A 27,295-nucleotide genomic window follows, 5' to 3' on the forward strand; every position below is an offset into this window, starting at 1 on the left:
TGTTAAATAGAGTATTACCAATCACGCTTATCGTGCAGTTTGGTGCAGTGCAAAGTCGAATAATAAAATGTCATCATTTAGTGCTGTTTCTATGCAGTATTGTAAGGTGAGGTGCTGTGTAAAATAATAATGTAAACGCAAAATTGGTGATTCCACATTCCCAGCCAGGGCTTAGTTCAAAAGAAGCATGGGTTGGAAAACTGGTACTACACTGTTATAGCATTATCTCCAACCCACTTTCCCTTTGAGCACATCTTCCTGCTGGAAGTGCAGGATCAGTAAACACACCCTGCAAAGTGTAACACCACCTGTTTATAATTTCAGTTCCTCTGATCTCAGTTCAATCTCCATTTGTGTCATAGGACAGACATAAGAAACAGGAGCAGGAGTAGGCCAATCGGCCCCTTGAGCCTGATCCACCATTTAATAAGAACATGGCTGATCTGATTGTGGCCTTAACTCCACTTTCCTGTCTGCCCCCCATAATTCTCGACACCCTTGTCGATCATAAATTTGTCTAACCCAGCCTTGAATATATTCAAGGACCCAGCCTCCACTGCTCTCTGGGGAAGAGTATTCCAAAGGTTAACCACTCTCCGTACAGTTGTGACAAGGCTTCCCTACTTTTATACGCCATCCCCCTTGCAATAAACACCTAAAATTAACTGTTTAATTGGTCCCACTAAATATATATGAGCAAGAACATAATCAACAGTGCAGTATATGGATATAATACAAGTATTCCACATTATATATCGTAAGGTATATATGGACATCACCAAGTACTCCACATTATATATAATGCTGTATATGTACAAGTGCTCCACAGTGTATGCAGTACAGCATATCTATATTACAAGTACTCCACATATAGTGCAGTACATGTACATTAGATGTATTCTACATTTCATATAGTACAGTATTTATGTATATTGCAAGTACTCCACATTTTGTATCGTACCGTATATGTACATTACTAGCACCCCACATTATAGTCCACAATATGTACATTACAAGAGACCCAAATTGTATACAATACTATCTATATGTACATTGCAAGTCTCCACATTATATACAGTACAATCTATGTGCCTTATAAGTACACCACATTGTATATAATAGTCTACATGCATTTTCAGTATCCCACATTACATAAATTAATGTACATTACCAGTACTGACATTAAATACAGTGCAGTATATAAGTACATGACGAGTCCACCACATTATGTACAATACAGTACTAATATACATTACAAGTACCACCATTATATACAATGCAGTATATGGACATCATGAGTATATCCACAATATAATCTAGAATCTAGTCATGCAAAGGATAGTGGTGCATAGTAATATGTGCAATATGATTTGATATAGCAGGAGCAGTACAATGTATACACAGCTTAATGTAACATGTGCAATATACATTATATACACAGCATGGAACATTATGGAATAGCACAGAATACATGTTGTATGGTAAAGCACAATATAGTAATGTGCAAATATGCCCAGAATGGTATTACACAGCATATGTATAGAGCAATATGCACAGTATGTCAAAGCACGGTATACAATATATAGATAGTATGGTGTAGCATAACATGACGTACAGTATGTTGTGGTACACTATAGTATAGCAGAGCATTATTATAATAAAGTATACCATAGTAATGATATAGCACTATAATTTAGTAGCATGATATTATATAGACAATATAGTATAGTACAGTAGATCACAGTATACTATGCGACCAGTACAGTGTGAGTCTGAGTGGCAGTTGCTCATACTAAGTGTTTTAAAGTGAAACCCTCAGAGGATTAACAGAGAACTCTTCAATCTATCTGTATGTTAAGATGTTACAGCTTTGATTCCATTATTTTATAATGAATGCCAACTCTTTTTCCCCTCCATAGGGTCTGCCTGGCAAAGATGGTGAGACAGGTGCTCAGGGTCCTCCTGGTCCATCAGTGAGTTCAAATACCTTGAATGATTTAGCATTTAAATTTGAATTTGTCAGATCAGACTGTTAAATTAGAAATATTTAATCAATTTGAAAAATATGTATTGTCTTTATTGTCATTCCTCATGCTCCTCCATATTGAAGCATGCACTAATTAGTGATTCATTTTATCAGAATTTAATCTAACTTGTAAAATTTCTGTTCCAAAATTCATTGGAATTCAGGAACTTTCATGTAAATAAAGTGATGGGCGACTCTAAAATGTTTCATTATCCTGTTACAAGAGTTTAGTGGAATCTCTCACATTGTGCTGTTTTCATCAGCACTCTCCAACATGACCACAGATACTTGCCTAAAAAATATGGTGCATTCATAGTTGAGGTGTTTATCCACTCTTCACACTGCTGCTGTTTCATTTTGCAGGGTCTAGCTGGTGAGAGAGGTGAACAAGGTCCTCCTGGCCCTCCTGGCTTCCAGGTCTGTAAGATCAAATCTGTTCAATTTTACTAAAAAATCTTATTCTATGCAGTCTGACTTTATTTCAAATTTATGATGGATAATTAGCAAACTGCTTCATTTAGCAAGGGATCATTTATGTTATTTTTAAATTCTACATTTTTTAGTACTAAAGCAGATTGTTACTGTTACTTATTTAAAGCATTATGTTTGGAAGATGACATTTTCAAAACTACTTAGTATTATATTAATGTCTTTGACTTATTATAACCCTATTGAATTGATTCAACAAAATCTCTGGTTAACAGTAAATCTACCCCACACAAGTTCTGTTACGTCTCACTCTCAAGTTCCAGATTTCCCTTTGAGTTAATCAAATTGTTTTGCTGTTTATTGCAGGGTCTGCCAGGTCCCCCAGGTCCTCCTGGTGAAGGTGGCAAGCCAGGTGACCAGGTAAGTAATCCATTAACCGCAGGCAATGTAAGCTTTAATGTTAAAACATTTGTTTAGTTTTAAACTCTTCACATTCATTTGTAATCTAAACCGATGTGAAGGGCTAAGGCATACAGTGTAGGGGACCACCAAGGTATAAAAAAGCAGGAGAGTAAATCAACACATAACATATAGCACCGTGACACGTCAGAACATGTCAATGTGCTTCATACAGGATTATTTTTGAAATGCAGTGACTCTTATGCAGGTTATGATTAGGTGGCACCAAATTTGATCTTTCAAAGATTATAGATTGCAGGTGGAAGGGAAGACTGGAGGGAGTTGAGGAGTTCCACAATTTTGGGTCTCAAGAAACAATGGAATTAATTTCTACATTTAACAGTTGAATCGGCAGCTGATTTTACCGCTCCTGTTTTTGTTCCATTAATGTCAATCAAAAATAAAATCAGGCAAGCTGTGAAACGGGTTGTCAAATTGCAATCGTCCATTTTTTGACCCATGAATGACCCTAAATGAATTACAGTAAGAGACAATATGATGAGTTTTGATGTCGATACAGTCACAATGCAGGGAGGAGAAACAGGATGAAGGACGATTTATTTGGAGATAAGAAGGAACAAGAAAAAAATGTTCAGACGAACAAGTGCGATAGTAGTCTTGATGAAATAGAGGCAAAAAAAAGGTTCAAACCATGCAAGAGCATTAGAGGCCAGAGGTGACAGAGGAATCACCTATCAGACAACCTGTTTCTTGTATCCTGTCCTGGAGTCCAAGACAGGTATTGGAAAAGCCTCCACACATATTGTATGTGGCGAGAGGGAAATTAACTATGGCTAGGCCTTGCTGAGAGGTAACTGCAATGGTCCTCACTCTAGAGGGTAACCGTGCTGGTGATTGAGTCTCATCACAAAAATCCACAAAAATGCATTGGAAATAGTGCTGGGCAAACTTACACAGGCTGCTCTAGTACTGAAATGGCTGGACTTTTACACTTCTCTATGTAATGTCATGTCTGTGCAATCTTTACTGTTTTCATCACTCACTTATATTTTCTCTTTCTTGGACAGGGTGTTCCAGGTGAGGCTGGTGCCGTAGGTCAGACAGGTCCACGAGTAAGTATCATTCTTTCACAGAAAAAAATTAATATATATCTAAAAATTAAGCGCACAAATAACAAAAAGTTACCAACATTGTTCATTCTTCGTTCAGTGCACCTGTGTTATTATGAACTCTATACAGTTATATATCTATAATATATATAATGTTACAGATCTCTATAATGTTACACATCACGAGAATGTTACACATCACTATAATGTTTAGAGCTCTATAATGTTACAGATCACTATAATTTTACACATCACTATAATGTTACAGACCTCTATAATGTTACAGATCTCTAGAATTTGACACATCACTATAATGTCGCAAATCATTATAATGTTACAGATCTCAATAATGTTACACATCACTATACACATACCTAACCAGTTACACATACCTAACCAGTTACACATACCTAACCAGTTACACAGACCTAACCAGTTACACATACCTAACCAGTTACAGAGACCTACCCATTTACAGATGCCTAACCAGTTATACTTACCTAACCAGTTACACATTACACATACCTACCCAGTTACACATACTTAACCAGTTACACATTACACATACCTAACCAGTTATACTTACCTAACCAGTTACACATTACACACACCTACCCAGTTACACATACATAACCAGTTACACACACCTAACCAGTTGCACATAAATATCCAGTTACACATACCTATCCAGTTACACATACTTATCCAGTTACAGATGCCTAGCCAGTTACACACACCAATCCAGTGACGGATGCCTATCCAATTACACATGCCTATCCCATTACACATACCTATCCCGTTACACATACCTATCCAGTGACAGATGCCTATCCAGTTACACATACCTATCCAGTGACAGATGCCTATCCAGTTACACATACTTATCCAGTTACAGATGCCTAGCCAGTTACACATACCAATCCAGTTTCAGATGCAGATCCTGTTACACATACCTTTCCAGTGACAGATGCCTATCCAGTTACAGATGCCGATCCAGTTACAGATGCCGATCCAGTTACACATACCTATCCAGTGACAGATGCCTATCCCGTTACACATACCTATCCCGTTACACATACCTATCCAGTGACAGATGCCTATCCAGTTACACATACCTATCCCGTTACACATACCTATCCCGTTACACATACCTATCCCGTTACACATACCTATCCAGTGACAGATGCCTATCCAGTTACACATACCTATCCCATTACACATACCTATCCAGTGACAGATGCCTATCCAGTTACACATACCTATCCAGTGACAGATGCCTATCCAGTTACACATGCCTATCCCGTTACACATACCTATCCCGTTACACATACCTATCCAGTGACAGATGCCTATCCAGTTACACATACCTATCCCATTACACATACCTATCCAGTGACAGATGCCTATCCCGTTACACATGCCTATCCCGTTACACATGCCTATCCCGTTACACATACCTATCCCGTTACACATACCTATCCCGTTACAGATGCCTATCCAGTTACACATACCTATCCAGTGACAGATGCCTATCCAGTTACACATACCCATCCAGTTACAGATGCCTATCCCGTTCCACATACCTATCCAGTGACAGATGCCTATCCAGTTACACATACCTGTCCCGTTACACACACCTATCCCGTTACACATACCTATCCAGTGACAGATGCCTATCCAGTTACACATACCTATCCCGTTACACATACCTATCCAGTGACAGATGCCTATCCAGTTACACATACCTATCCCGTTACACATACCTATCCAGTGACAGATGCCTATCCAGTTACACATACCTATCCCGTTACACATACCTATCCAGTGACAGATGCCTATCCAGTTACACATACCTATCCAGTGACAGTTGCCTATCCAGTTACACATACTTATCCAGTGACAGATGCCTATCCAGTTACACATACCAATCCAGTTTCAGATGCAGATCCTGTTACACATACCTATCCAGTGACAGATGCCTTTCCAGTTACAGATGCCGATCCAGTTACACATACCTATCCAGTGACAGATGCCTATCCAGTTACAGATGCCGATCCAGTTACACATACCTTTCCAGTTACAGATGCTGATCCAGTTACACATACCTTTCCAGTTACACATGCCTATCCAGTTACACATGCCTATCCAGTTACAGATGCCTATCCAGTTACACATGCCTATCCAGTTACAGATGCCTATCCAGTTACACATGCCTATCCAGTTACACATACCTATCCAGTTACAGATGCCTATTCTGTTACACATACCCATCCAGTTACAGATGCCTATCCTGTTACACATACCCATCCAGTTACAGATGCCTATCCAGTTACACATACCTATCCAGTTACAGATGCCTATCCTGTTACACATACCCATCCAGTTACAGATGCCTGTCCAGTTACACATACCTATCCAGTTACAGATGCCTATCCTGTTACACATACCCATCCAGTTACAGATGCCTATCCAGTTACACATACCTTTCCAGTTACAGATGCCTATCCAGTTACACATACCCATCCAGTTACAGATGCCTATCCAGTTACACATACCTATCCAGTTACAGATGCCTATCCTGTTACACATACCCATCCAGTTACAGATGCCTATCCAGTTACACATACCTTTCCAGTTACAGATGCCTATCCAGTTACACATACCTTTCCAGTTACAGATGCCTATCCTGTTACACATACCTTTCCAGTTACACATACCTTTCCAGTTACAGATGCCTATCCAGTTACAGATGCCTATCCAGTTACACGTGCCTATCCAGTTACAGATGCCTAAACAGTTACACATGCCGATCCAGTTACAGATGCCGATCCAGTTACAGATGCCGATCCAGTTACACATACCTATCCTGTTACAGATGCCTATTCTGTTACACATACCTTTCCAGTTACAGATGCCGATCCAGTTACAGATGCCGATCCAGTTACAGATGCCGATCCAGTTCCACATACCCATCCAGTTACAGATGCCTGTCCAGTTACACATACCTATCCAGTTACAGATGCCTGTCCAGTTACACATGCCTATCCAGTTACAGATGCCGATCCAGTTACACATACCTTTCCAGTTACAGATGCCTGTCCAGTTACACATGCCTATCCCGTTACACATGCCTATCCCGTTACACATACCTTTCCAGTTACAGATGCCTATCCAGTTACACATACCCATCCAGTTACAGATGCCTATCCAGTTACACATACCTATCCAGTTACACATACCCATCCAGTTACAGATGCCGATCCAGTTACAGATGCCGATCCAGTTACACATACCTATCCAGTTACACATACCTATCCAGTTACACATGCCCATCCAGTTACACATGCCCATCCAGTTACAGATGCCGATCCAGTTACACATACCTATCCAGTTACAGATGCCTATTCTGTTACACATACCTTTCCAGTTACAGATGCCAAAATGTTACACATACCCATCCAGTTACAGATGCCTATCCAGTTACACATACCTTTCCAGTTATAGATGCCATTCCAGTTACACATACCCATCCAGTTACACATACCCATCCAGTTACAGATGCCTATCCAGTTACACATACCTATCCAGTTACACATACCTATCCAGTTACACATGCCGATCCAGTTACACATACCTATCCAGTTACAGATGCCTATCCTGTTCCACATACCCATCCAGTTACAGATGCCTATCCTGTTACACATACCCATCCAGTTACAGATGCCTATCCTGTCCACATACCTTTCCAGTTACAGACGCCTATCCAGTTACACATACCTATCCAGTTACACATGCCGATCCAGTTACACATACCTATCCAGTTACAGATGCCTATCCTGTTCCACATACCCATCCAGTTACAGATGCCTATCCTGTTACACATACCCATCCAGTTACAGATGCCTATCCTGTCCACATACCCATCCAGTTACAGATGCCTATCCAGTTACACATACCTTTCCAGTTACAGATGCCTATCCTGTTACACATACATATCCAGTTACACATACCCATCCAGTTACAGATGCCTATCCTGTCCACATACCTTTCCAGTTACAGACGCCTATCCAGTTACACATGCCCATCCAGTTACACATGCCCATCCAGTTACAGATGCCGATCCAGTTACACATACCTATCCAGTTACAGATGCCTATTCTGTTACACATACCTTTCCAGTTACAGATGCCAAAATGTTACACATACCCATCCAGTTACAGATGCCTATCCAGTTACACATACCTTTCCAGTTATAGATGCCATTCCAGTTACACATACCCATCCAGTTACACATACCCATCCAGTTACAGATGCCTATCCTGTCCACATACCTATCCAGTTACACATGCCGATCCAGTTACACATACCTATCCAGTTACAGATGCCTATCCTGTTCCACATACCCATCCAGTTACAGATGCCTATCCTGTTACACATACCCATCCAGTTACAGATGCCTATCCTGTCCACATACCTTTCCAGTTACAGACGCCTATCCAGTTACACAGACCCATCCAGTTACAGATGCCTATCCTGTCCACATACCCATCCAGTTACAGATGCCTATCCAGTTACACATACCTTTCCAGTTACAGATGCCTATCCTGTTACACATACATATCCAGTTACACATACCCATCCAGTTACAGATGCCTATCCTGTCCACATACCTTTCCAGTTACAGATGCCTATCCTGTTACACATACATATCCAGTTACACAGACCCATCCAGTTACAGATGCCTATCCAGTTACAGATGCCTATCCTGTCCACATACCTTTCCAGTTACAGACGCCTATCCAGTTACACAGACCCATCCAGTTACAGATGCCTATCCTGTCCACATACCCATCCAGTTACAGATGCCTATCCAGTTACACATACCTTTCCAGTTACAGATGCCTATCCTGTTACACATACATATCCAGTTACACATACCCATCCAGTTACAGATGCCTATCCTGTTACACATACATATCCAGTTACACATACCCATCCAGTTACAGATGCCTATCCTGTCCACATACCTTTCCAGTTACAGATGCCTATCCAGTTACACATACCCATCCAGTTACAGATGCCTATCCGGTTACACATACCTTTCCAGTTACAGATGCCTATCCAGTTACACATACCCATCCAGTTACAGATGCCTATCCTGTCCACATACCCATCCAGTTACAGATGCCTATCCAGTTACACATACATATCCAGTTACACAGACCCATCCAGTTACAGATGCCTATCCTGTCCACATACCCATCCAGTTTCAGATGCCGATCCAGTTACAGATGCCGATCCAGTTACACATACCTATCCAGTTACAGATGCCTATTCTGTTACACATACCTTTCCAGTTACAGATGCCTATCCAGTTACACATACCCATCCAGTTTCAGACGCCTATCCAGTTACACATACCCATCCAGTTACAGATGCCTATCCAGTTACACATACCCATCCAGTTACAGATGCCGATCCAGTTACAGATGCCGATCCAGTTACACATACCCATCCAGTTACAGATGCCTATCCTGTCCACATACCCATCCAGTTACAGATGCCTATCCAGTTACACATACATATCCAGTTACACAGACCCATCCAGTTACAGATGCCTATCCTGTCCACATACCCATCCAGTTTCAGATGCCGATCCAGTTACAGATGCCGATCCAGTTACACATACCTATCCAGTTACAGATGCCTATTCTGTTACACATACCTTTCCAGTTACAGATGCCTATCCAGTTACACATACCCATCCAGTTTCAGATGCCTATCCAGTTACACATACCTTTCCGGTTATAGATGCCTATCCAGTTACAGATGCCTATCCTGTCCACATACCTTTCCAGTTTCAGATGCCTATCCAGTTACACATACCTTTCCGGTTATAGATGCCTATCCTGTTACAGATGCCTATCCTGTCCACATACCTTTCCAGTTTCAGATGCCTATCCAGTTACACATACCTTTCCGGTTATAGATACCCATCCAGTTACAGATGCCTATCCGGTCCACATACCTTTCCAGTTACAGATGCCTATCCAGTTACACATACCCATCCAGTTACAGATGGCTATCCTGTTACACATATCTTTCCTGTTACAGATGCCTATCCAGTTACACATACCTTTCCGGTTATAGATGCCTATCTTGTTACAGATGCCTATCCTGTCCACATACCCATCCAGTTACAGATGCCTATCCTGTCCACATACCCATCCAGTTACAGATGCCTATCCAGTTACACATACCTTTCCGGTTATAGATGCCTATCCAGTTACAGATGCCTATCCAGTTACACATACCCATCCAGTTACAGATGCCTATCCTGTCCACATACCCATCCAGTTACAGATGCCTATCCTGTTACACATATCTTTCCTGTTACAGATGCCTATCCTGTTACACATATCTTTCCTGTTACAGATGCCTATCCAGTTACACATCCCTTTCCAGTTACAGATGGCTATCCTGTTACACATATCTTTCCTGTTACAGATGCCTATCCTGTTACATATATCTTTCCTGTTACAGATGCCTATCCAGTTACACATCCCTTTCCAGTTACAGATGGCTATCCTGTTACACATATCTTTCCTGTTACAGATGCCTATCCTGTTACACATACCCATCCAGTTACAGATGCCTATCCTGTTACACGTACCTATCCAGTTACACATACCCATCCAGTTACAGATGCCTATCCTGTTACACATACCTTTCCAATTACAGATGGCTATCCTGTTACACATACCTTTCCAGTTACAGATGGCTATCCTTTTACACATACCTATCCAGTCACTGATGCCTTTCCTGTTACACATGCCAACCAGTTGTGCACCCCTATGCTGTTACAAAACTCTCAATCATTCTGTACAAAAGCAAAATACTGCGGACGCTGGTAATCCGAAATAAAAACATAAAATGCTGGAAACACTCAGTGGATCTGGCAGCATCTATGGAGCGAGAAACAGAGTTAACATTTCAGGTCTGTGACCTTTCATTAGAATCCCAAGCTGCAAGCAGATAAGCCTCCAATGGAAGGTCATCAACCTGAAATGTTAACTCTGTTTCTCTCAACACAGATGCTGCCATACCTGCTGAGTATTTCCAGCACTTTCTGTTATTATTACCTTACGCCTTCTTATCCAGTTATACATCCTGATGTGATTATCACTCCTATCCTGTTTTACACTACTCTCCCATTACGTATTCCAGTTATGTTACAAAGCCTCATAATGTTGTGTAACCTATTGTCTATATACAGCCTATCCCATATACACTTTATATCTCCTGGTAGTGACGTGTCACATTGGTCCTGTTCCCTATACGTACTATCCAGTCATGTTGCATGATAGTGTTTCTGATCTTGTACATATATCCTAGAATTGACATGTCTCTCCTTGTCCTCAGGGTGAACGTGGTTTCCCAGGTGAACGCGGAGCTCCAGGTTCTCAGGGACTACAGGGTCCACGTGGTCTCCCAGGTACTCCTGGTGCTGATGGTCCTAAGGTAGGATTTATCCATTGCTCATTTGAAATCTCAATTTGCATAAGCATATCTAAAGATCTTTCTCTAACCCAGGCCTTTCTTCATTTTGCAGGGTGCAGGTGGTGCTCCTGGTCCCAACGGTGCCCAAGGTCCTCCCGGTCTCCAGGGTATGCCAGGCGAGCGGGGTACTGCTGGAATTCCTGGTCCAAAGGGCGACAGGGTAAGCTCTTGCCCCTTCCTAATCCTAAATTGCAGCCAATTTGTGTAAGACTAATAGTCAACATTTACCATGAGGGAGTCCTGCTGCTCAGAGGTAATATTTATCACTATTTGCATTTGTTACTGTAAATACAGTATATATTCTTCTAAGCTTGAGTTCCCACATCTTTTCTTTAGAAAAGAGAAAACTTTGAGGTCAGCTTGCTGAGGTTTTTAAGATTGAGAACGGAACTGACAAAACTGATCAGGCAAATTGATCAGTAGGAGACACAAGTTCAAAATTGGGAATAAAAACAGAAAGTGCTGGAAATACACAGCAGGTCTGCCAGCATCTGTGGAGAGAGAAACCAAGTTAACGGACTGGATTTTACCGACCCCGGCCGGCGTCGGGTTTCATGGCTGGGGGGAGGGGCTGGAAAATGCCTTCGGGAGAGAGCCGCTACGCACCCCGACGCCGGCTCGATATTACTGGTGGCGGCAAGGCCTCGCGGCGGCCACCCCCACCGCTCAGTGACAGGACCCCAATTTGAATATTTAAATTAATTAAAATGATTGATTTAATTCAGCTCATGTAGCCGCCTGATGTCCCACTGCGATCTTCAGGCTGACACTCCCGTGCCTTCGGATCCCCATCCGGGGAAATGAGGCGCAACACTGGTGGCGGTGGGGTGGAGGGGGTAGGTAGGTTTATCAGTGCGGGGAGTGTTGGGAAAACGTGGTACAATTAACGTCATGGGTGTAGGGGATGGTGGAAAGGGTTGTAGTTGAAAGTTTATGCAGTTTGTTGTGTGGGGGGGGGGGGAAGGTCAGATGGTAAAGATGTGTTTTTGGGTGGGAAAGGGTAAATAATTAATTTAATTGTTATTGGGGGTTGTAGAGGGGCAAAAGAGACGTATTTATTTATTTTAATTCAATTTACCTTTAAATATTTAAATTAGCCAGTAAGGCTGACAGCCCTTTCAAAATGGCGTCAGCGCCTATGTAGGTGCTGATCAGGTGCTGTTCCTCGAGCTTGCGTTGAGCTTCACTGGAACACTGCAATAGGCCAAGGACAGAAATGTGGGCGTGAGAGCAGGGATGATTTAAAATAGCAAGCAACCGGAAGCTCGGGGTCATGCTTGCGGACTGAGCGGAAGTGTTCTGCAAAGCTGTCACCCAATCTGCATTTGGTCTCCAAAATTAGGAAGTTAAGAATATGCAGGAAAGTTAAGCAGAACTTTTTCACTCAAAGGATGATGTAGTAGTTACCAGAGAAGGCCATTGAAGCGGACAGGATCAATAGGCAACTCGATGTGTAGCTGAAGAGAGAAGGGATTAAGAAGGCAGCAAGCAGCTAAAGTTAATCAGCTAAAAAGGTCCCTTTTGGACCTAATGGTCTTTTCCTGTATCTAAAGTTTCTTACATTCTCAAGTTTCCATAGTCACTTTAAACACTAGTCGTGTATTAAAGGGAACAAACTAAAATTCTTTTCTGATTCGCACAATAATTGGGCAAGAAAAAAGAAATCAGTATTTATTCATGTAGTATAATTCATGCTAGTTTTTAAGGAGAGATTAGCAAGTGAAGCAACTGTCATTTCACTGTCTTATATTCTCTTAAAGGTACCACACTAATGTTTCCCTCTTTTTTTTGTCTCTTAGGGTGATAATGGCGAGAAAGGTCCTGAGGGCGCACCTGGCAAAGATGGCGGACGGGTAAGTGAAATGCTCCATGCTCGAGTTTTCTACAGTCAAACATAGAAACATGGAAAATAGGAGCAGGATTAGACCATTCGGCCCTTTGGGCCTGCTCTGCCATTCAAAAAAGATCATGGCTGATCGTCTAATTCAGTACCCTGCTCCTTCTTTCTCCCCATATCCCTTGATCCCTTTGGCATTAAGAAATATATCTATCTCCTTCTTGAATATATTTAATGACTTGGCCTCCACTGCTTCCTGCAGTAGAGAATTCCACAGGTTCATCACCCTCCGAGTGAAGAAATTTCTCCTCATCTCGGTTCTAAATGGCATAACCCGTATCCTGAGACTGTGACCCCTGGTTCTGGACTCCCCAGCCATCAGGAACATCCTCTCTACATCTAACCTGTCTAGTCTTGTTAGAATTTTATAGGTTTCTATGAGATCCCCTCTCATTCTTCTAAACTCTAGTAAATATAGGTCTAGTCAACCCAATCTCTCATACGTCAATCCTGCCATCCCAGGAATCAGCCTAGTATATCTTCTTTGCACTCCCTCCATGGCAAGAACATCCTTCCTCAGATAAGGAGACCAAAACTGCACACAATACTCCAGATGTGGTCTCACCAAGGCCCTGTATAACTGCAGTCTTTGATTTGTGCGTGTTTAATAATGGGTCACTTAAAGGGGATGGTTTGTCTGGGCCATGCCACAGACATTGTGAGTACAGGAGAATTTGACCTGTGCTGACACCCTGTATCGGATTGTGCTGAAGCACATACTCATGTGATGATTCTGTATGGTATAGCCCACAGGCCCATAATCCAACTATGTATCTAGCTACCTACCAACATATAATAATAGTCTTGCACCTAACATGTCTTCACACCTGAAAGTGTCACACATGCAGAGCCTGTGCTACACTTGCACCCAATTGGCTCACATCAATGATTCATAAAACAACAATGAATCACAGCCAAACAGAAACTATCACAGAAAAAAATAGCATCTTAAAAAGAGAATGAAAGCCAGTCATTTCCTACTGGGTTTTTCTGACCTAGAGCCAGGAATTTATAAGCAACTGCCAATCTAGAGAGAAACAGTTACTCTATAATTGATCTTAGGATTTGCATCATTACAGCAATTAAATCTTGTTGGCAGACACACACACACTCAATTAAATTCCATTGCTTGTAATAAAACAATATATTTTGATTACCGGAACAGTATTGATTTTGTGAACAGAAATAGGTAGAACTATAAGCTGGCAGTTGGCAGTTCAGCTCATGAATCCACTGTTACAGTAACTCTAGTTGGTCTACTTGGCAACAGGTTTGCATGTTGAAATCAGAGTTGCCATCTGTCAAATTAAAATTTTGCATTGCTCTGAGGAATAGCTGAAGAATAACGCAACTCCAATAAAACTCAGTCATCCAACTTATTTTAGTGTTCCCAAAATACTCTGGTTGAAGGAGATTTTATGTTATGTGGCCCAGACCTTTTTCTTCTTGAATCAAAGTTGATTCAAGAATAAATTTGTTTTTTTAAATAGGTTTACTTCCGACAGTATTGTTCATTCCACCGCTTTTCACCATTCCTTTCCTGAAGCTACTAACTCTTGCTGGGTGTGGTTCCATTTGTTCCAGCCACTCTCCAGTACCTTGTCCAAGTGGCTAGTCTTCATTAAAAGCTAAATACTGCGGATACTGGAAATCTGAAGTAAAAACAAGAAATGCTGGAACCACTCAGCAGGTCTGGCAGCATCTGTGAAAAGAGAAGCAGAGTTAACGTTTCGGATCAGTGACCCTTCTTCGGAACTGACCTAGTCAGTCTTCATGGTCTAGACAGATACGGTAGACAGTGAGGGGAAATCACAGCTAAGCTTCACCCCATCTCCACACATGCACACTTTCCAGCAGGAGTCACTGGATAGTGATCAGGAACAGGAACCCTGGATAATTCCACTACTGCAACAACCCAAAGTTACAGACGCCACATGTAACACCCCTTATTGCTTAACTTAGCATAGACTGGGGATGGAACCTGGGACATTCCTGTTCCTTGTGGGTGAGTGTCAAGCCAACATTTGGGTTGGGATCATTCTGTGCGATGTTAGTAGCGAACACATTGATGCGTCTGCATGGAATTCCTCTGCTATTGTAATAGAAGTTACAAGGCAGATAGTGAACAAAGGAATTTCCTGCCACTGTATTTGTTGCAGTGAGATTTCACCCCAATTATTCTTTTATTGTGATCTGTTATGTATATTACTGAAATGGGTGGTAAAATCCTTTAACATTTCCATGAAATCAGATTCTGATTATTGTAAAGTTGGCTACACTTGATTATTTTACTTGATTTTCAAGCCCTCCAGCTTACAAGCAGACAGTATCATTGACCGAAAGGTGCCTCTGTAATAAATGCAGTCATTAATGATAGTGCACGTGCTAGTTAGTGCCCACTGCAGGCTCACTTCAAGATGCAATCTAACTGTCCCTTTCTCTTTCTATTCTAGGGTTTAACTGGTCCAATTGGTCCTCCTGGCCCAGCTGGTCCCAATGGAGAGAAGGTAAAAGCACTAATGAGGTTTATGCTTGTGCAAAATGTGAAGAACTTTTTTCGATAGTATGTAAAATTGAAAGTATATTAACAAAGGTAGGGGAGGCGGTGGCGTTGTGGTAATGTCACTACCCTAGTAATCCAGAGCCCAGGCTAATGCTCCGGCGGCAGGGGTTTGAATCCCATCACAGCAGATGGTGAAATTTGAATTTATTTAATAAAACTGGAATTAAAAGGTAGTCTAATAGTGACCATGAAACCATTGTCTATTGTTGTAAAAAAAAACATCTGGTTCACTAATGTCCTTTAGGGAAGGAAATCTGCTGTGCTTACCTGATCTGGCCTACATGTGATTCCAGACTCACAGCAATGTGGTTGACTCTTAACTGCCCTCTGAAATGGCCTAGCAAACCACTCAGTTCAAGGGCCATTAGGGATGGGTAATAAATGCTGGGCTAGCCAGCAACACCCATATCCCACAAATGAATAAAAAAATGATGCCTGATTCGTACAGAGACTAATTACATGCTGTTGCTTCTCGCTTTAAAAAAGAAACTACATTATTAAAATGCTTCAGAGTCAACAAAGTTCCGCTGTTCATCGCTGTAGCTGTTTCCAAAATCTCAGTAACCCTTTTCTCTTGTGTCTCCTCTAGGGTGAAGCAGGCCCTCGTGGTCCAACGGGTGCTGCTGGTTCCCGTGGTGCTCCTGTAAGTATAAAGAGTTTAATTCCTCTATTCCTGTTAAAATCAGAACAAAATGCAAGTGATATCCCAGCTGTACTCCTGGGTTTATAATGAATATGAAAATTCGCTTTCGGGAGTTAAGATAACGAAGCATGACTTGTTGAGTACCTACTTATTTTTTTATTATTCACTCACGGGATGTGGACGTCACTGGCTAGGCCCATCCTAATTGCCCGAGAGAAGGTGGTGGTGAGCTGCTTTCTTGAACTGCTGCAGTCCATGTGGTGCAGGTACACCCACAGTGCTGTTAGGAAGGGAGTTCCAGGATTTTGATCCAGTGACAGTGAAGGAATGGCAATATAGTTCCAAGTCAGGATGGTGTGTGACTTGGAGGGGAACTTGCAGGTAGTGTTCCCATGCATCTGCTGTCCTTGTCCTTCTAAGTGGTAGAGGTCGCTGGTTTGGAAGATTCTGTCAAAGGAGCCTTGGCAAGTTGCTGCAGTGCATCTTGTAGATGGTAGAATTCCATCCTACAGATTTAACCACGAACGCTCATGCTTCATATGCTGGTGACAAAAAAATGCTTCTTGTTCAAAACCATCCTGAATTGGGTCAACTTGCATTGATTCATTTTGATCTGCATTGATCAGGTCTTGAGTCGATTCATATGACACATGCCGACAGGTCCGGATAATTGAGCAAAGGAGTGCAAGGTGACAAATCACTTGAGGGTTGACTAGAGTGAAACCGCAAAGTGAATGGAACGCACTTGGGTTGGGAGATCGGAAAAGCACAATTCTGAAACAATTCGCCTTTTGGATTCAAAAGGGGCGGCACAGTGGTGCAGTGGTTAGCACCGCAGCCTCACAGCTCCAGCGACCCAGGTTCAGTTCTGGGTACTGCCTGTGCAGAGTTTGCAAGTTCTCCCTGTGACCGCATGGGTTTCCTCCGGGTGCTCTGGTTTCCTCCCATAGCCAAAGACTTGCAGGTCGATAGGTAAATTGGCCATTGTAAATTGCCCCTAGTGTAGGTAGCTGGTAGGAGAATGGTGGGGATGTGGTAGGAATATAGGATTAATGTAGGATTAGTATAAATGGGTGGTTGTTGGTCAGCACAGACTCGGTGGGCTGAAGGGCCTGTTTCAGTGCTGTATCTCTACTCTAATCTAAAAGTACCATATTTGTTCTTGTATCATTGTTGTGCACTTGATGAAATTGCAGCCAGTATTGTAACATCATCTAACCAATCCCCATGGAAAACCTGACTCCACTAGTTCCTATCAGTACAGTCTAGTGCGATCTGAAAGTCTCATTATCCTAAGCCAATATGCATGTTTTTTGTAGCTATTGCCATGCATTGTTTAATAGTCATTTAAAATTTATCAGAAATGAAATATATATAATACCCTTCAGATGGTATCTATAATCTTCTAAAAATCGTAGATCTGAACTCACTTTCTTTTAATTTTTCCATTATAAATGCCTATGTAAACTTGTCACACTGTAATTTCACCCTCCCTTCAGGAGACACTGCAGCACCATCACTGGTGAAAGAATCTAATTATAGCATGACAAAGTAACATAAGCAGTTTCCATTGTAAATGTGGACAAAGGAATTTATGCAAAGAAAATGTAAAAATAAGGACAGAATATGTCTTTAAAATGTGGGCTAACCCCTTTCCTCCTTCACCTGAAGAAAAGACTCCCATGACTCCCCATGTTCAATGCCGCAGGAGATCGACTTGTTTACTATATATTTTATTTAGTCTTAGATGCAGAATATTTCAAGCTAGGTCCTTTCAGCCCAGATTTACCTTGCTGTTCCAATGTGATACTATTTGAGATCTCTCAGTTTTTGCGGGTATGAAATAGTCAGTTACTCAATACAATTGATAATACAAGTGAGAACCAGGCTGAATATAGAAAGTTCAGAGGGGAAGTGAGAAAAGAATAAGAGCAGCAAAGAGAGAGTATGAGAAAAGACTGGCAGCCAAGATAAAAGGGAATCCAAGAGTCTTCTGTAGCCATATATATCGTAAAAGGGTGGTAAGAGGAGGAGTAGGGAAGAATAGGGACCAAAAAGGGGATTTACGCATGGAAGCAGAGGCCATGGCTGAGGTATTAAATGAGTATTTGGCACCTGTCTTTCCCAAGAAAGAAGATGCTGCCAAAGTCATACTGAAAGAGGAGGTAGTTGAGATACTGGATGGGCTAAAAATTGTTAAAGAGGAGGTATTAGAAAGGCTAGCTGTACTTAAAGTCGATAAGTCACCAAGACCGGATCAGATGCATCCAAGGATACTGAGGGAAATAAGGGTGGAAATTGTGGAGGCACTGGCCATAATCTTCCAATCATCCTTAGGTGGTGCCAGAGGACTGGAGAATTGAAAATGTTACACTCTTGTTTGAAAAAGGATGTAAGGACAAGCCCAGCAACTACAGGCCAGTCAGTTTAACATCGGTGGTGGGAAATCTTTTAGAAATGGTAATACGGGACAAAATTAACAGTCACTTGAACAAATGTGGGTTAATTAAGGAAAGCCAGTACAGATTTGTTATGGGCAAATCGTGTTTAACTAAATTGATTGGGTTTTTAAATGAGCTAACAGAGAGGGTTGATGAGGGTAATGTGGTTGATCTGGTGTACATGGACCTCCAAAAGGTGTTTGATAAAATGCCACTTAACATGCTTGTCAGCAAAGTTGAAACCCATAGAATAAAAGGGATAGGGCAGCATGGATGCAAAGTTGGCTGAGTTACAGGAAACAGTGTAATGGTGAATGGTTGTTTTTCGGACTGGAGGAAGATATATAGTGGGGTTTCCCAGGGGTCGGTGTTGGGACCACTGCTTTTCTTGATCTATATTAATGGCCTAGACTTTGGTGTACAGGGCACAATTTCATAATTTGCAAATGATACAAAACTTGGAAGTATTGTGAACTGTGAGGGGGATAGTGATAGACATCAAGAGGACATAGACAGGCTGATGGAATGGGCAGACACATGGCAGGTGAAATTTAATACAGAGAGGTGTGAAGTGATACATTTTGGTAGGAAGAATGAGGGGAAGCAATATAAAATAAAGGGTGCAATTCTAAAGGTGGTGGAGGAGCAGAGAGACCTGGGGGTACATATGCCCAAATCATTGAAGGTGACAGGGCAGGTTGGGAAAGCAGTTAATAAGGCATACAGCATCCTGGGCTTTATAGATAGAGGAATAGAGTACAAAAGCAAGAAAGTTATGATGAATCTTTACAGAACACTGGTTTGGCCGCAACTGGAGTATTGTGTCCAATTGTGGGCACCACACTTTAGGAAGGATGTAAAGGCATTAGAGAGGGTGCAGAAAAGATTTACGAGAGTGGTTCCGGGGATGAGAGACTTCAGTTACTTGGATAGACTGGCAAATCTGTGGTGGTTCTCCTTAGAGAAGGTTGAGGAGATTTGATAGAGGTGTTTAACATCTTGAGGGGGCTAGACAGAGTAGATAGAGAGAGACTGTTCCCATTGGTGGAAGTTTCGCGAACCAGAGGAAACTGATTTAAGATGATTGGCAAAAAAAACAGAGGTGTCATGAGGGAAAACCTTTTTACGCAGCGAGTGGTTCGGATCAGGATTGCACTGCCTGAGAGTGTGGGGCAGACAGATTCACCTGTGGTTTTCAAAAGAGAATTGGAGAATTATCTGAGGAGAAAATGATTGCAGGGCTACAGGGAAAAGGCAGGGGAGTGGGACTAGCTGAGTAGCTCTTAGAGAGAGCCAGAACGGACATGACAGACCAAATGGCCTCCTTCTGTGCTGTAACCATTCTATGATTCCAATTGGAGCATGACCTTTGGAGTACGACCACCACCCCAACATTGTCAGTTTCTGCAGTGCTGTCACTGGTGTCTGTGTAACCTGCCTATTTTTGTATTTCAGGGTGAGCGTGGTGAGACAGGTCCTCCTGGCCCTGCTGGCTTTGCTGGTCCTCCTGTAAGTATAGACTCAGAAACAATAAGATAATTGTCACAGCAACTTCTAGATGCACTTAAGCTCATCAAATCCTTCCGAACAGAGATAAAATGGTTCTATATGAAAGTATTTTTTAATACTAGTTAATATAGGTGTTGTTTCCTTCAGATGGGTGGCCAGTGACCTGGTTAGAAAACTCTCCTTGAAAACCTATCCATCCCACTGCAAAATCAGTGCCACTACCCCCACTGGGAGCTGCTGGGCCACATCAATATCCACTATCCAATATCTCCCCCATCTGATAGCCGGAGCTCTCTCCAGGATTCCTGCCTTGGCTAATGAGGAAAAGGATCTCCCCTGGCTGATGGCCAGATCTCCCTATGGGATCCCTGCCCTGGCTGGTGAGGGATAGGATCCCTCCTGGCTGATGGAGGCCAGTTCTCCGTTTTGGACATCTGCCTTGGCTGATGAAGGAATCTCTCCCTAGCTGAGGAAGGCAAGATCTTACCCCAACCTCTTCTTTGTTGTCTCTAGTTAAGGACCCTCTTGAGTCAGCTAAGGTCGCATTTTCCCAGTTGCAGGACTCCACAGTGCACTGAATGCTGTTGCTCACACTCCTGCGCTTTCTTTCCAATAGGGTTCAGATGGTCAGGCTGGTCCCAAGGGTGAACCTGGCGAGACTGGACAAAAAGGTGATGCTGGCGCTCCTGGTCCTCAGGGTCCATCAGGTGCTCCTGGTCCACAGGTGAGACAAAAATATATTTTCAACTGTTCAGTTCAACCAGCAGATTTCACCAGTGGAGACATTATTTTTACATAAGCTCACAGTAACATCACTTTCTTTTTCCTTCTTTTAGGGTCCGACAGGTGTTACTGGTCCTAAAGGTGCTCGTGGTGCCCAGGGTCCTCCTGTGAGTATGGTTTTATTCTGTTTAAGCTTTAAAACAAAATGAAAATGGATAACTAACGTGTTCTAAGAGTGTTGCTGTAGCAACCAGGCATTAAACTGATCCTCAGAATTCTAGCCCTTCTTTTGTATGTTTTTCAGACATCAGTTTAAATGCAACTGTCTTGTCCAGAATATGCAGATAGGTTATTTGATAGATAAAAGTGTTTCATTCAGACACAGTTTATTGATGTGCAGGAATCTGTTTATCACCTGGAGATGGGATCCAGGAACCAGTAAGTGGGAGTCAGAAACTGGTCACTCACTAGGAGTCTTCAGTTGGAAGTTGACACTTGGTATTGGAGCCAGAAGCCAAGTGCCAGCAGTTGGAATCTGGGAGCTTGCAATGGGAAGTTATAGAAGCTGCGAGGAGCATAATCCGGAAACCCCCCCCCCTGCTGGGAGACTAAAACCAGGAGTTGGGAGTCCAGAGTCTGGAGTGTGGTTCTGAGAGTCTGAAGCCAAGAGCAGTCGCCAAACACTAGCATCCAGCAGTTATGTGTTGGGAGTCAGCAGCCAGGAACTGGAAGTTGGGGACAAGCTGCTTGAAGCCAAGAGCTAACTGCTGGAAGCTAGAAGCAAGGAGTTACTGGGAACATGAGCTCATCCGACCAGATCAAAGTTGGAAGCTGCTGGCAGCTACTGAGAATCAGAAGCGAACAACTGGCTCTTGAATTTATAAAAACCTTTAGCCATTTATCATTTGTTTTTCCTCTTAAATGCAATCATCTGGTGGCTTCCACAGATCAAACAGAGCAGTGTGAACCTCTTGTGCAGCTGCATGATTGAAATATGTTGAAAATGCAGAAGCAGGGCTGTGGTATTTGCCGCACTGCAGATAAACACAGCATTTGCATTTCACTTGAACTGCACCACTTTAGGCTAAAATGTTGTCCCTTTCCTATTACTGTGACAGCCAGGTATTTCACCAGACTTTCCTAAATGACAGAAAACATTTCCTGAAGGCCTGTTTGCGACCCTGTTCAGTGAATATTATAAAAAAAAAGTCACAGCAGGTATTGTACATCAGATGCTGCACAGCAGATTGAGTAGAACTAACCACTGTACATACCATAGAGAAGATGTAGTAGGCTTTCTTACTTTATCTGACTCTACCCACCCATTTAATCTCCTCCCACAGCCCATGTCCACTCTCCCCTATCACAGACTCTGCCCACCCATATAATCCCCTCCAAATCCCATTTACACCTTGCCCTATCATGGACACTATTCCACGCCTACCAAAGGTTATCCGCTCCTCCTGGCCCCGATAGCGGAAGACCACCGTGTTACTAATCTCAGTCCATACCCGTCCCAATGACCCCCAATTGTGTTACAAGCCCGACATTTTGATTTGAACACAGTGACCTTGCACAGAGGAAGAAGTGTATGCAAGTGTATACAATGTGTTTGCAAGTACGGAGGAACAAGAACGAAACGTTCAAAGCAGCAATGGTGTAAAAATTAAATAGGGAGAGATGCGATCACTGTTAAAACCATAATGTGTGAGATGTAATATCAAACTAAGTTTGAGTGATACTCCAGCTGATGTAAATTGATTTCTCATCTTCAGCTTTTTGTTCTTTCTTAGGGTGCAACTGGTTTCCCTGGTGCTGCTGGTAGGGTTGGTCCACCTGGTCCTAATGTAAGTAACACTCTGGGTTATATTGTGTCTTTTTTTTTGTAGCTGTAGATAAAAATATATCCTTGGAAAGTAGGTAATGGTTAGAACAAAAGAAGCACCAGATGTATTTTCTTTAAAAGACCTCAATGGCAATAGGGCTGTACAATTGCCATCAGTGCTCTGGGTGAAGAAGGAGGAAAACCAGATAGGCTCCTCTTACTACTCACCTTACAGTGTCCCCCTACTGGAAAATAAGTGTGAGGACATCAGGTGAAGACAGGTTGACGAGCCTTGACTTACAGCCTATGCTCACACATGAGAAATAGAAGCTTCTGTGTGTGCAATGGAATGATAAGCAATACAATACAGCTAAATATGCTGTAAATTTGCAATGTCTTGTGAAATTGAGGCGCAAACGAATCTGATCAGCGGTGCTTCAGCTGTAATTGGCGGCGTGTGAAAAATTTGCCCTGTCCAGAAGGCAGAAGAAACAATTATACAGTGAAACTGCTGTTATCAGCCAAAATGGAGGGAACCAACTCCCACCCCTGGTGGAGAATGGAACTTGGTAGATAATTGAGAATCTGCCTTATTGGGTCTTGCATGTGCAGTACAGTGCTACCCTTTGAAGACATATACAATTCAGATATCAGAAACTTAGTTTAATCATTCTCAGGCTGTGAGGCCAAATTATGCCAGATGGGTGGAGGTTGGTTGTCCAGTGTATCATGTAAAACTGTATCCCGCAAGCATTCTGACAGATAACCAGGAAGAGGGGGAGTTAATTGGAACACAGATAATGGAGGTCCCATTGTCATTACAGTGTGAACCCAGAAAATTAATGGATATGAAATTAGATGCGCCAAAGGACCTCATTTTAAAATAGTATGTTATGCAGCAATTCAATTAATCTTAACTGTCAGCCAGTATGAAAAGGCACTTTGTATCATTTTAGATTTTATTAAAGACTCAGTTGAGATTCCTTTTATCCATCCCTAAATTCCTGTTGGTAATTTTCTTCAGTTCTGTTTGTTAATGGCTGCTTCTCTTCCTGCAGGGTAACCCAGGCCCAGTGGGTCCTCCTGGTTCTCCTGGTAAAGATGGTCCTAAAGGTCTGCGTGGTGATCCTGGTCACGCTGGGCGCGCTGGCGACCCTGGTCTTCAGGGGGCACCTGGTACTCCTGGTGAGAAGGGTGAACCTGGTGAAGATGGTCCTCCTGTAAGTATAGAATAAAAGAAAGTAAAATATTGACAAGCAGTTAGTGCCTATTTATCGTTTCATTTATAGTCTGTATTAAAAATGGTTCCTTTTTCTTCCTGCTTTCTACTACTTTACAGTGTAATGTTCATGTAATTAAAGTGTTGTTGTCTTTCATTCTCTGGTAGGGTCCCGATGGTCCTTCAGGTCCACAAGGTTTGGCTGGTCAGCGTGGTATTGTAGGTCTTCCTGGTCAGCGTGGAGAAAGAGGTTTCCCTGGTCTCCCTGGTCCTTCTGTAAGTATAGCATGACATTACATGAAACTGACTCCTTTCACTTTCTGTATAATTAGTCCTAACATCACTTTACTGAGAGAAATAATTCACTCAGCATTGGGTCATGGTGTGCTCTCAGTAATGGTAACACTAATCAGACTCAACAATGTCCATACTCATAAGATCCAGAGAGTCATTGACTTGAGATAGTACGCACTAATAGGTATTAGCAAAGAAAAGTAAAATGGAACATGAAGTATATGCTTCAGTGACTAGACATTCACTGAGTAAGATTAAAAAGTACAAACAAACCAAATGATGTGCAGTACACAGACCAGTCCTGCAATAGATACAGCGCTGAGATCTGTTCTGTACTATGTAATGTACAGACATCTCACCTGCAATATATAGACTACAGAGAGCAGTTTCTAACCTATACAGTGCATATTTAGTCACGAACAGACCTGTAATATAAAAAGTAGAGTGAGCAGTCCTATATATGTGCAGTATGGTGAATGTTTTAAAATATCTATAGTATAGAAACCAGTCCTGAATGTATACAGTATAAAGACTAACCATGATATAAATACAATATAGAAACCAGCCCTGTAATATACAGTAGAGAGACTAATCTAATATCTGGAGTATTAAGACAAACCCTATAATGAGTACACTACAGAGACTAACCCAGTAATATCTTCAGTATCAAGACTAGCTCTTTAACATATACAGTGCAGAGATCAGCTGTACATGGTATAGAGAGCAGCCATTTAAACATACAATTTAAAGATGAGCCCTTGTAATATATGTGCTGGATATTAACCTAATATGTAAAGCATGGAGACCAACTCTATAATATATGTAGTATAGACCCCAGCTTAATTTATAAAGTATGAACATCAGGACTGCAGTAAGTACAGTATATATAAGCTAATCTAAAAAATTTGCTTAAATCTAAAAAATATAGAGGACAACACTGCAATATAGACAATATAGAAACCAGGTCTGTAATATACACAGTATAGAGACCAGCACTATCATATATGAGGAACAGAGACCAGTCTGATTTTAGAGCCAGACATTGATATAGAGTGTAGGAACCAGTCTTGTAAATTATACTGTATAAAAACCAGAACATTAGTGTCTAAAATATAGAGATTAGAGAATGCACAGTACAGGGAACAGCCCTGTAGTATCTACCCATATAGTCACCAGTCCCATAGAATGCATAGTAGAGGGAGCAGCCCTGTAGAATGTACTGTATAGACATGAGTCCTGTAGAATGTGCAGTATAGACACCAGCCCTGTAGAATGCACAGTATAGAGACCAGCCCTGTAGAATGTACTGTATAGACACCAGCCCTGTAGAATGCACAGTATAGAGACCAGCCCTGTAGAATGCACAGTATAGAGACCAGCCCTGTAGAATGTACTGTATAGACATGAGTCCTGTAGAATGTGCAGTATAGACACCAGCCCTGTAGAATGCACAGTATAGACCAGCCCTGTAGAATGCACAGTAGAGGGAGCAGCCCTGTAGAATGTACAGTATAGACACGAGTCCTGAAGAAGGTATTGTATAGGGACCATCCCTGTATAATGTACAGTATAAGGACCAGCTCTGTAGAATGTGAAGTATAGGCACCAGTCCTGTAGAATGTACAGTACAGGGACCAGTCCTGTAAAACATACAGTACAGGGACCAGACCTGTAGAATGTACAGTATAAGGACCAGTGCTGTAGAATGACCAGTCCTTAAGAATATAAGGTATCGGGGCCAGCCCAGCAGAATGTATAGTATAACGACTAGACCTGTACAATGTACAGTATAGGGACAAGCCTGGCAGAACATAGAGTATAGGGACAAGATCTGTGGAATGTACAGTATAGGAACCAACCCTGCAGAATGGAGAGTACAGTGATGAGCCTGTAGTATGTAAAATATAGGGAACAGCCCTGTGGAATGTGCTGTATAGACACCAGCACTGTAGAATGTTCAGTACAGGGACCAGACCCATAGAATGTACAGAATAGCGACCAGCCTTGTAGAATGTACAGTATAGCAATGATCCTTGTAGAATGTGCAAAATAAGAGCCAGCCCTTTATAATATACAGTATAGGAACCACCATGTTGAATGTAAAGGATAGGGACAAGACCTGTAGAATATACAATATAGGGACCAGTCCTGTAGAACATACAGTACAGGGACCAGACCTGTAGAACATACAGTATAGAAACCAGCCCTATAGAATGCACAGTATAGGGACCAGCTCTGTAGAATGTACAGTATAGGCACCAGTCCTGTAGAATGTACAGTATAGGGACCAGACCTGTAGACTACATTATCGATACCAGCCATGTAGAATGTCCCGTGTCAGCGTGACTAAGGGAAAGAGTAGGCAGGGAGCAGATGATGAAAGCAAAGGGACTGGTGGTCTGAGGTGTATTTGTTTTAATGCAAGAAGTGTAGTAGGTAAGGCAGATGAACTTAGGGCTTGGATTAGTACCTGGGAGTATGATGTTATTGCTATTACTGAGACTTGGTTAAGGGAAGGGCATGATTGGCAACTAAATATCCCAGGATACCGATGCTTCAGGCAGGATAGAGAGGGAGGTAAAAGGGGTGGAGGAGTTGCATTACTGGTCAAAGAGGATATCACAGCTGTGCTGAAGG

The 27,295-nt window shown here is 42.1% G+C and overlaps 1 protein-coding gene across 8 annotated transcripts in view; it reads left to right on the forward strand.

Annotated features, from left to right (window-relative positions):
- The window catches only part of col2a1a (collagen, type II, alpha 1a), a 105,865-nt gene that overhangs the window by 50,123 nt on the left and 28,447 nt on the right, over nucleotides 1–27,295 (forward strand). For all 8 annotated transcript variants that reach the window (XM_068024541.1, XM_068024542.1, XM_068024544.1 and 5 more), the window contains 15 exons: nucleotides 1,920–1,973; nucleotides 2,390–2,443; nucleotides 2,822–2,875; nucleotides 3,943–3,987; nucleotides 11,407–11,505; nucleotides 11,597–11,704; nucleotides 13,344–13,397; nucleotides 15,895–15,948; nucleotides 16,594–16,647; nucleotides 20,544–20,597; nucleotides 21,214–21,321; nucleotides 21,434–21,487; nucleotides 23,114–23,167; nucleotides 24,204–24,365; nucleotides 24,533–24,640. In XM_068024541.1, the coding sequence (XP_067880642.1) occupies nucleotides 1,920–1,973; nucleotides 2,390–2,443; nucleotides 2,822–2,875; nucleotides 3,943–3,987; nucleotides 11,407–11,505; nucleotides 11,597–11,704; nucleotides 13,344–13,397; nucleotides 15,895–15,948; nucleotides 16,594–16,647; nucleotides 20,544–20,597; nucleotides 21,214–21,321; nucleotides 21,434–21,487; nucleotides 23,114–23,167; nucleotides 24,204–24,365; nucleotides 24,533–24,640 (1,116 nt within the window). The remainder of the gene's footprint in view (nucleotides 1–1,919; nucleotides 1,974–2,389; nucleotides 2,444–2,821; nucleotides 2,876–3,942; nucleotides 3,988–11,406; nucleotides 11,506–11,596; nucleotides 11,705–13,343; nucleotides 13,398–15,894; nucleotides 15,949–16,593; nucleotides 16,648–20,543; nucleotides 20,598–21,213; nucleotides 21,322–21,433; nucleotides 21,488–23,113; nucleotides 23,168–24,203; nucleotides 24,366–24,532; nucleotides 24,641–27,295) is intronic.

Source organism: Heterodontus francisci, chromosome X, assembly GCF_036365525.1.
Source record: "Heterodontus francisci isolate sHetFra1 chromosome X, sHetFra1.hap1, whole genome shotgun sequence".
NCBI classification, from domain to species: domain Eukaryota; kingdom Metazoa; phylum Chordata; class Chondrichthyes; order Heterodontiformes; family Heterodontidae; genus Heterodontus; species Heterodontus francisci.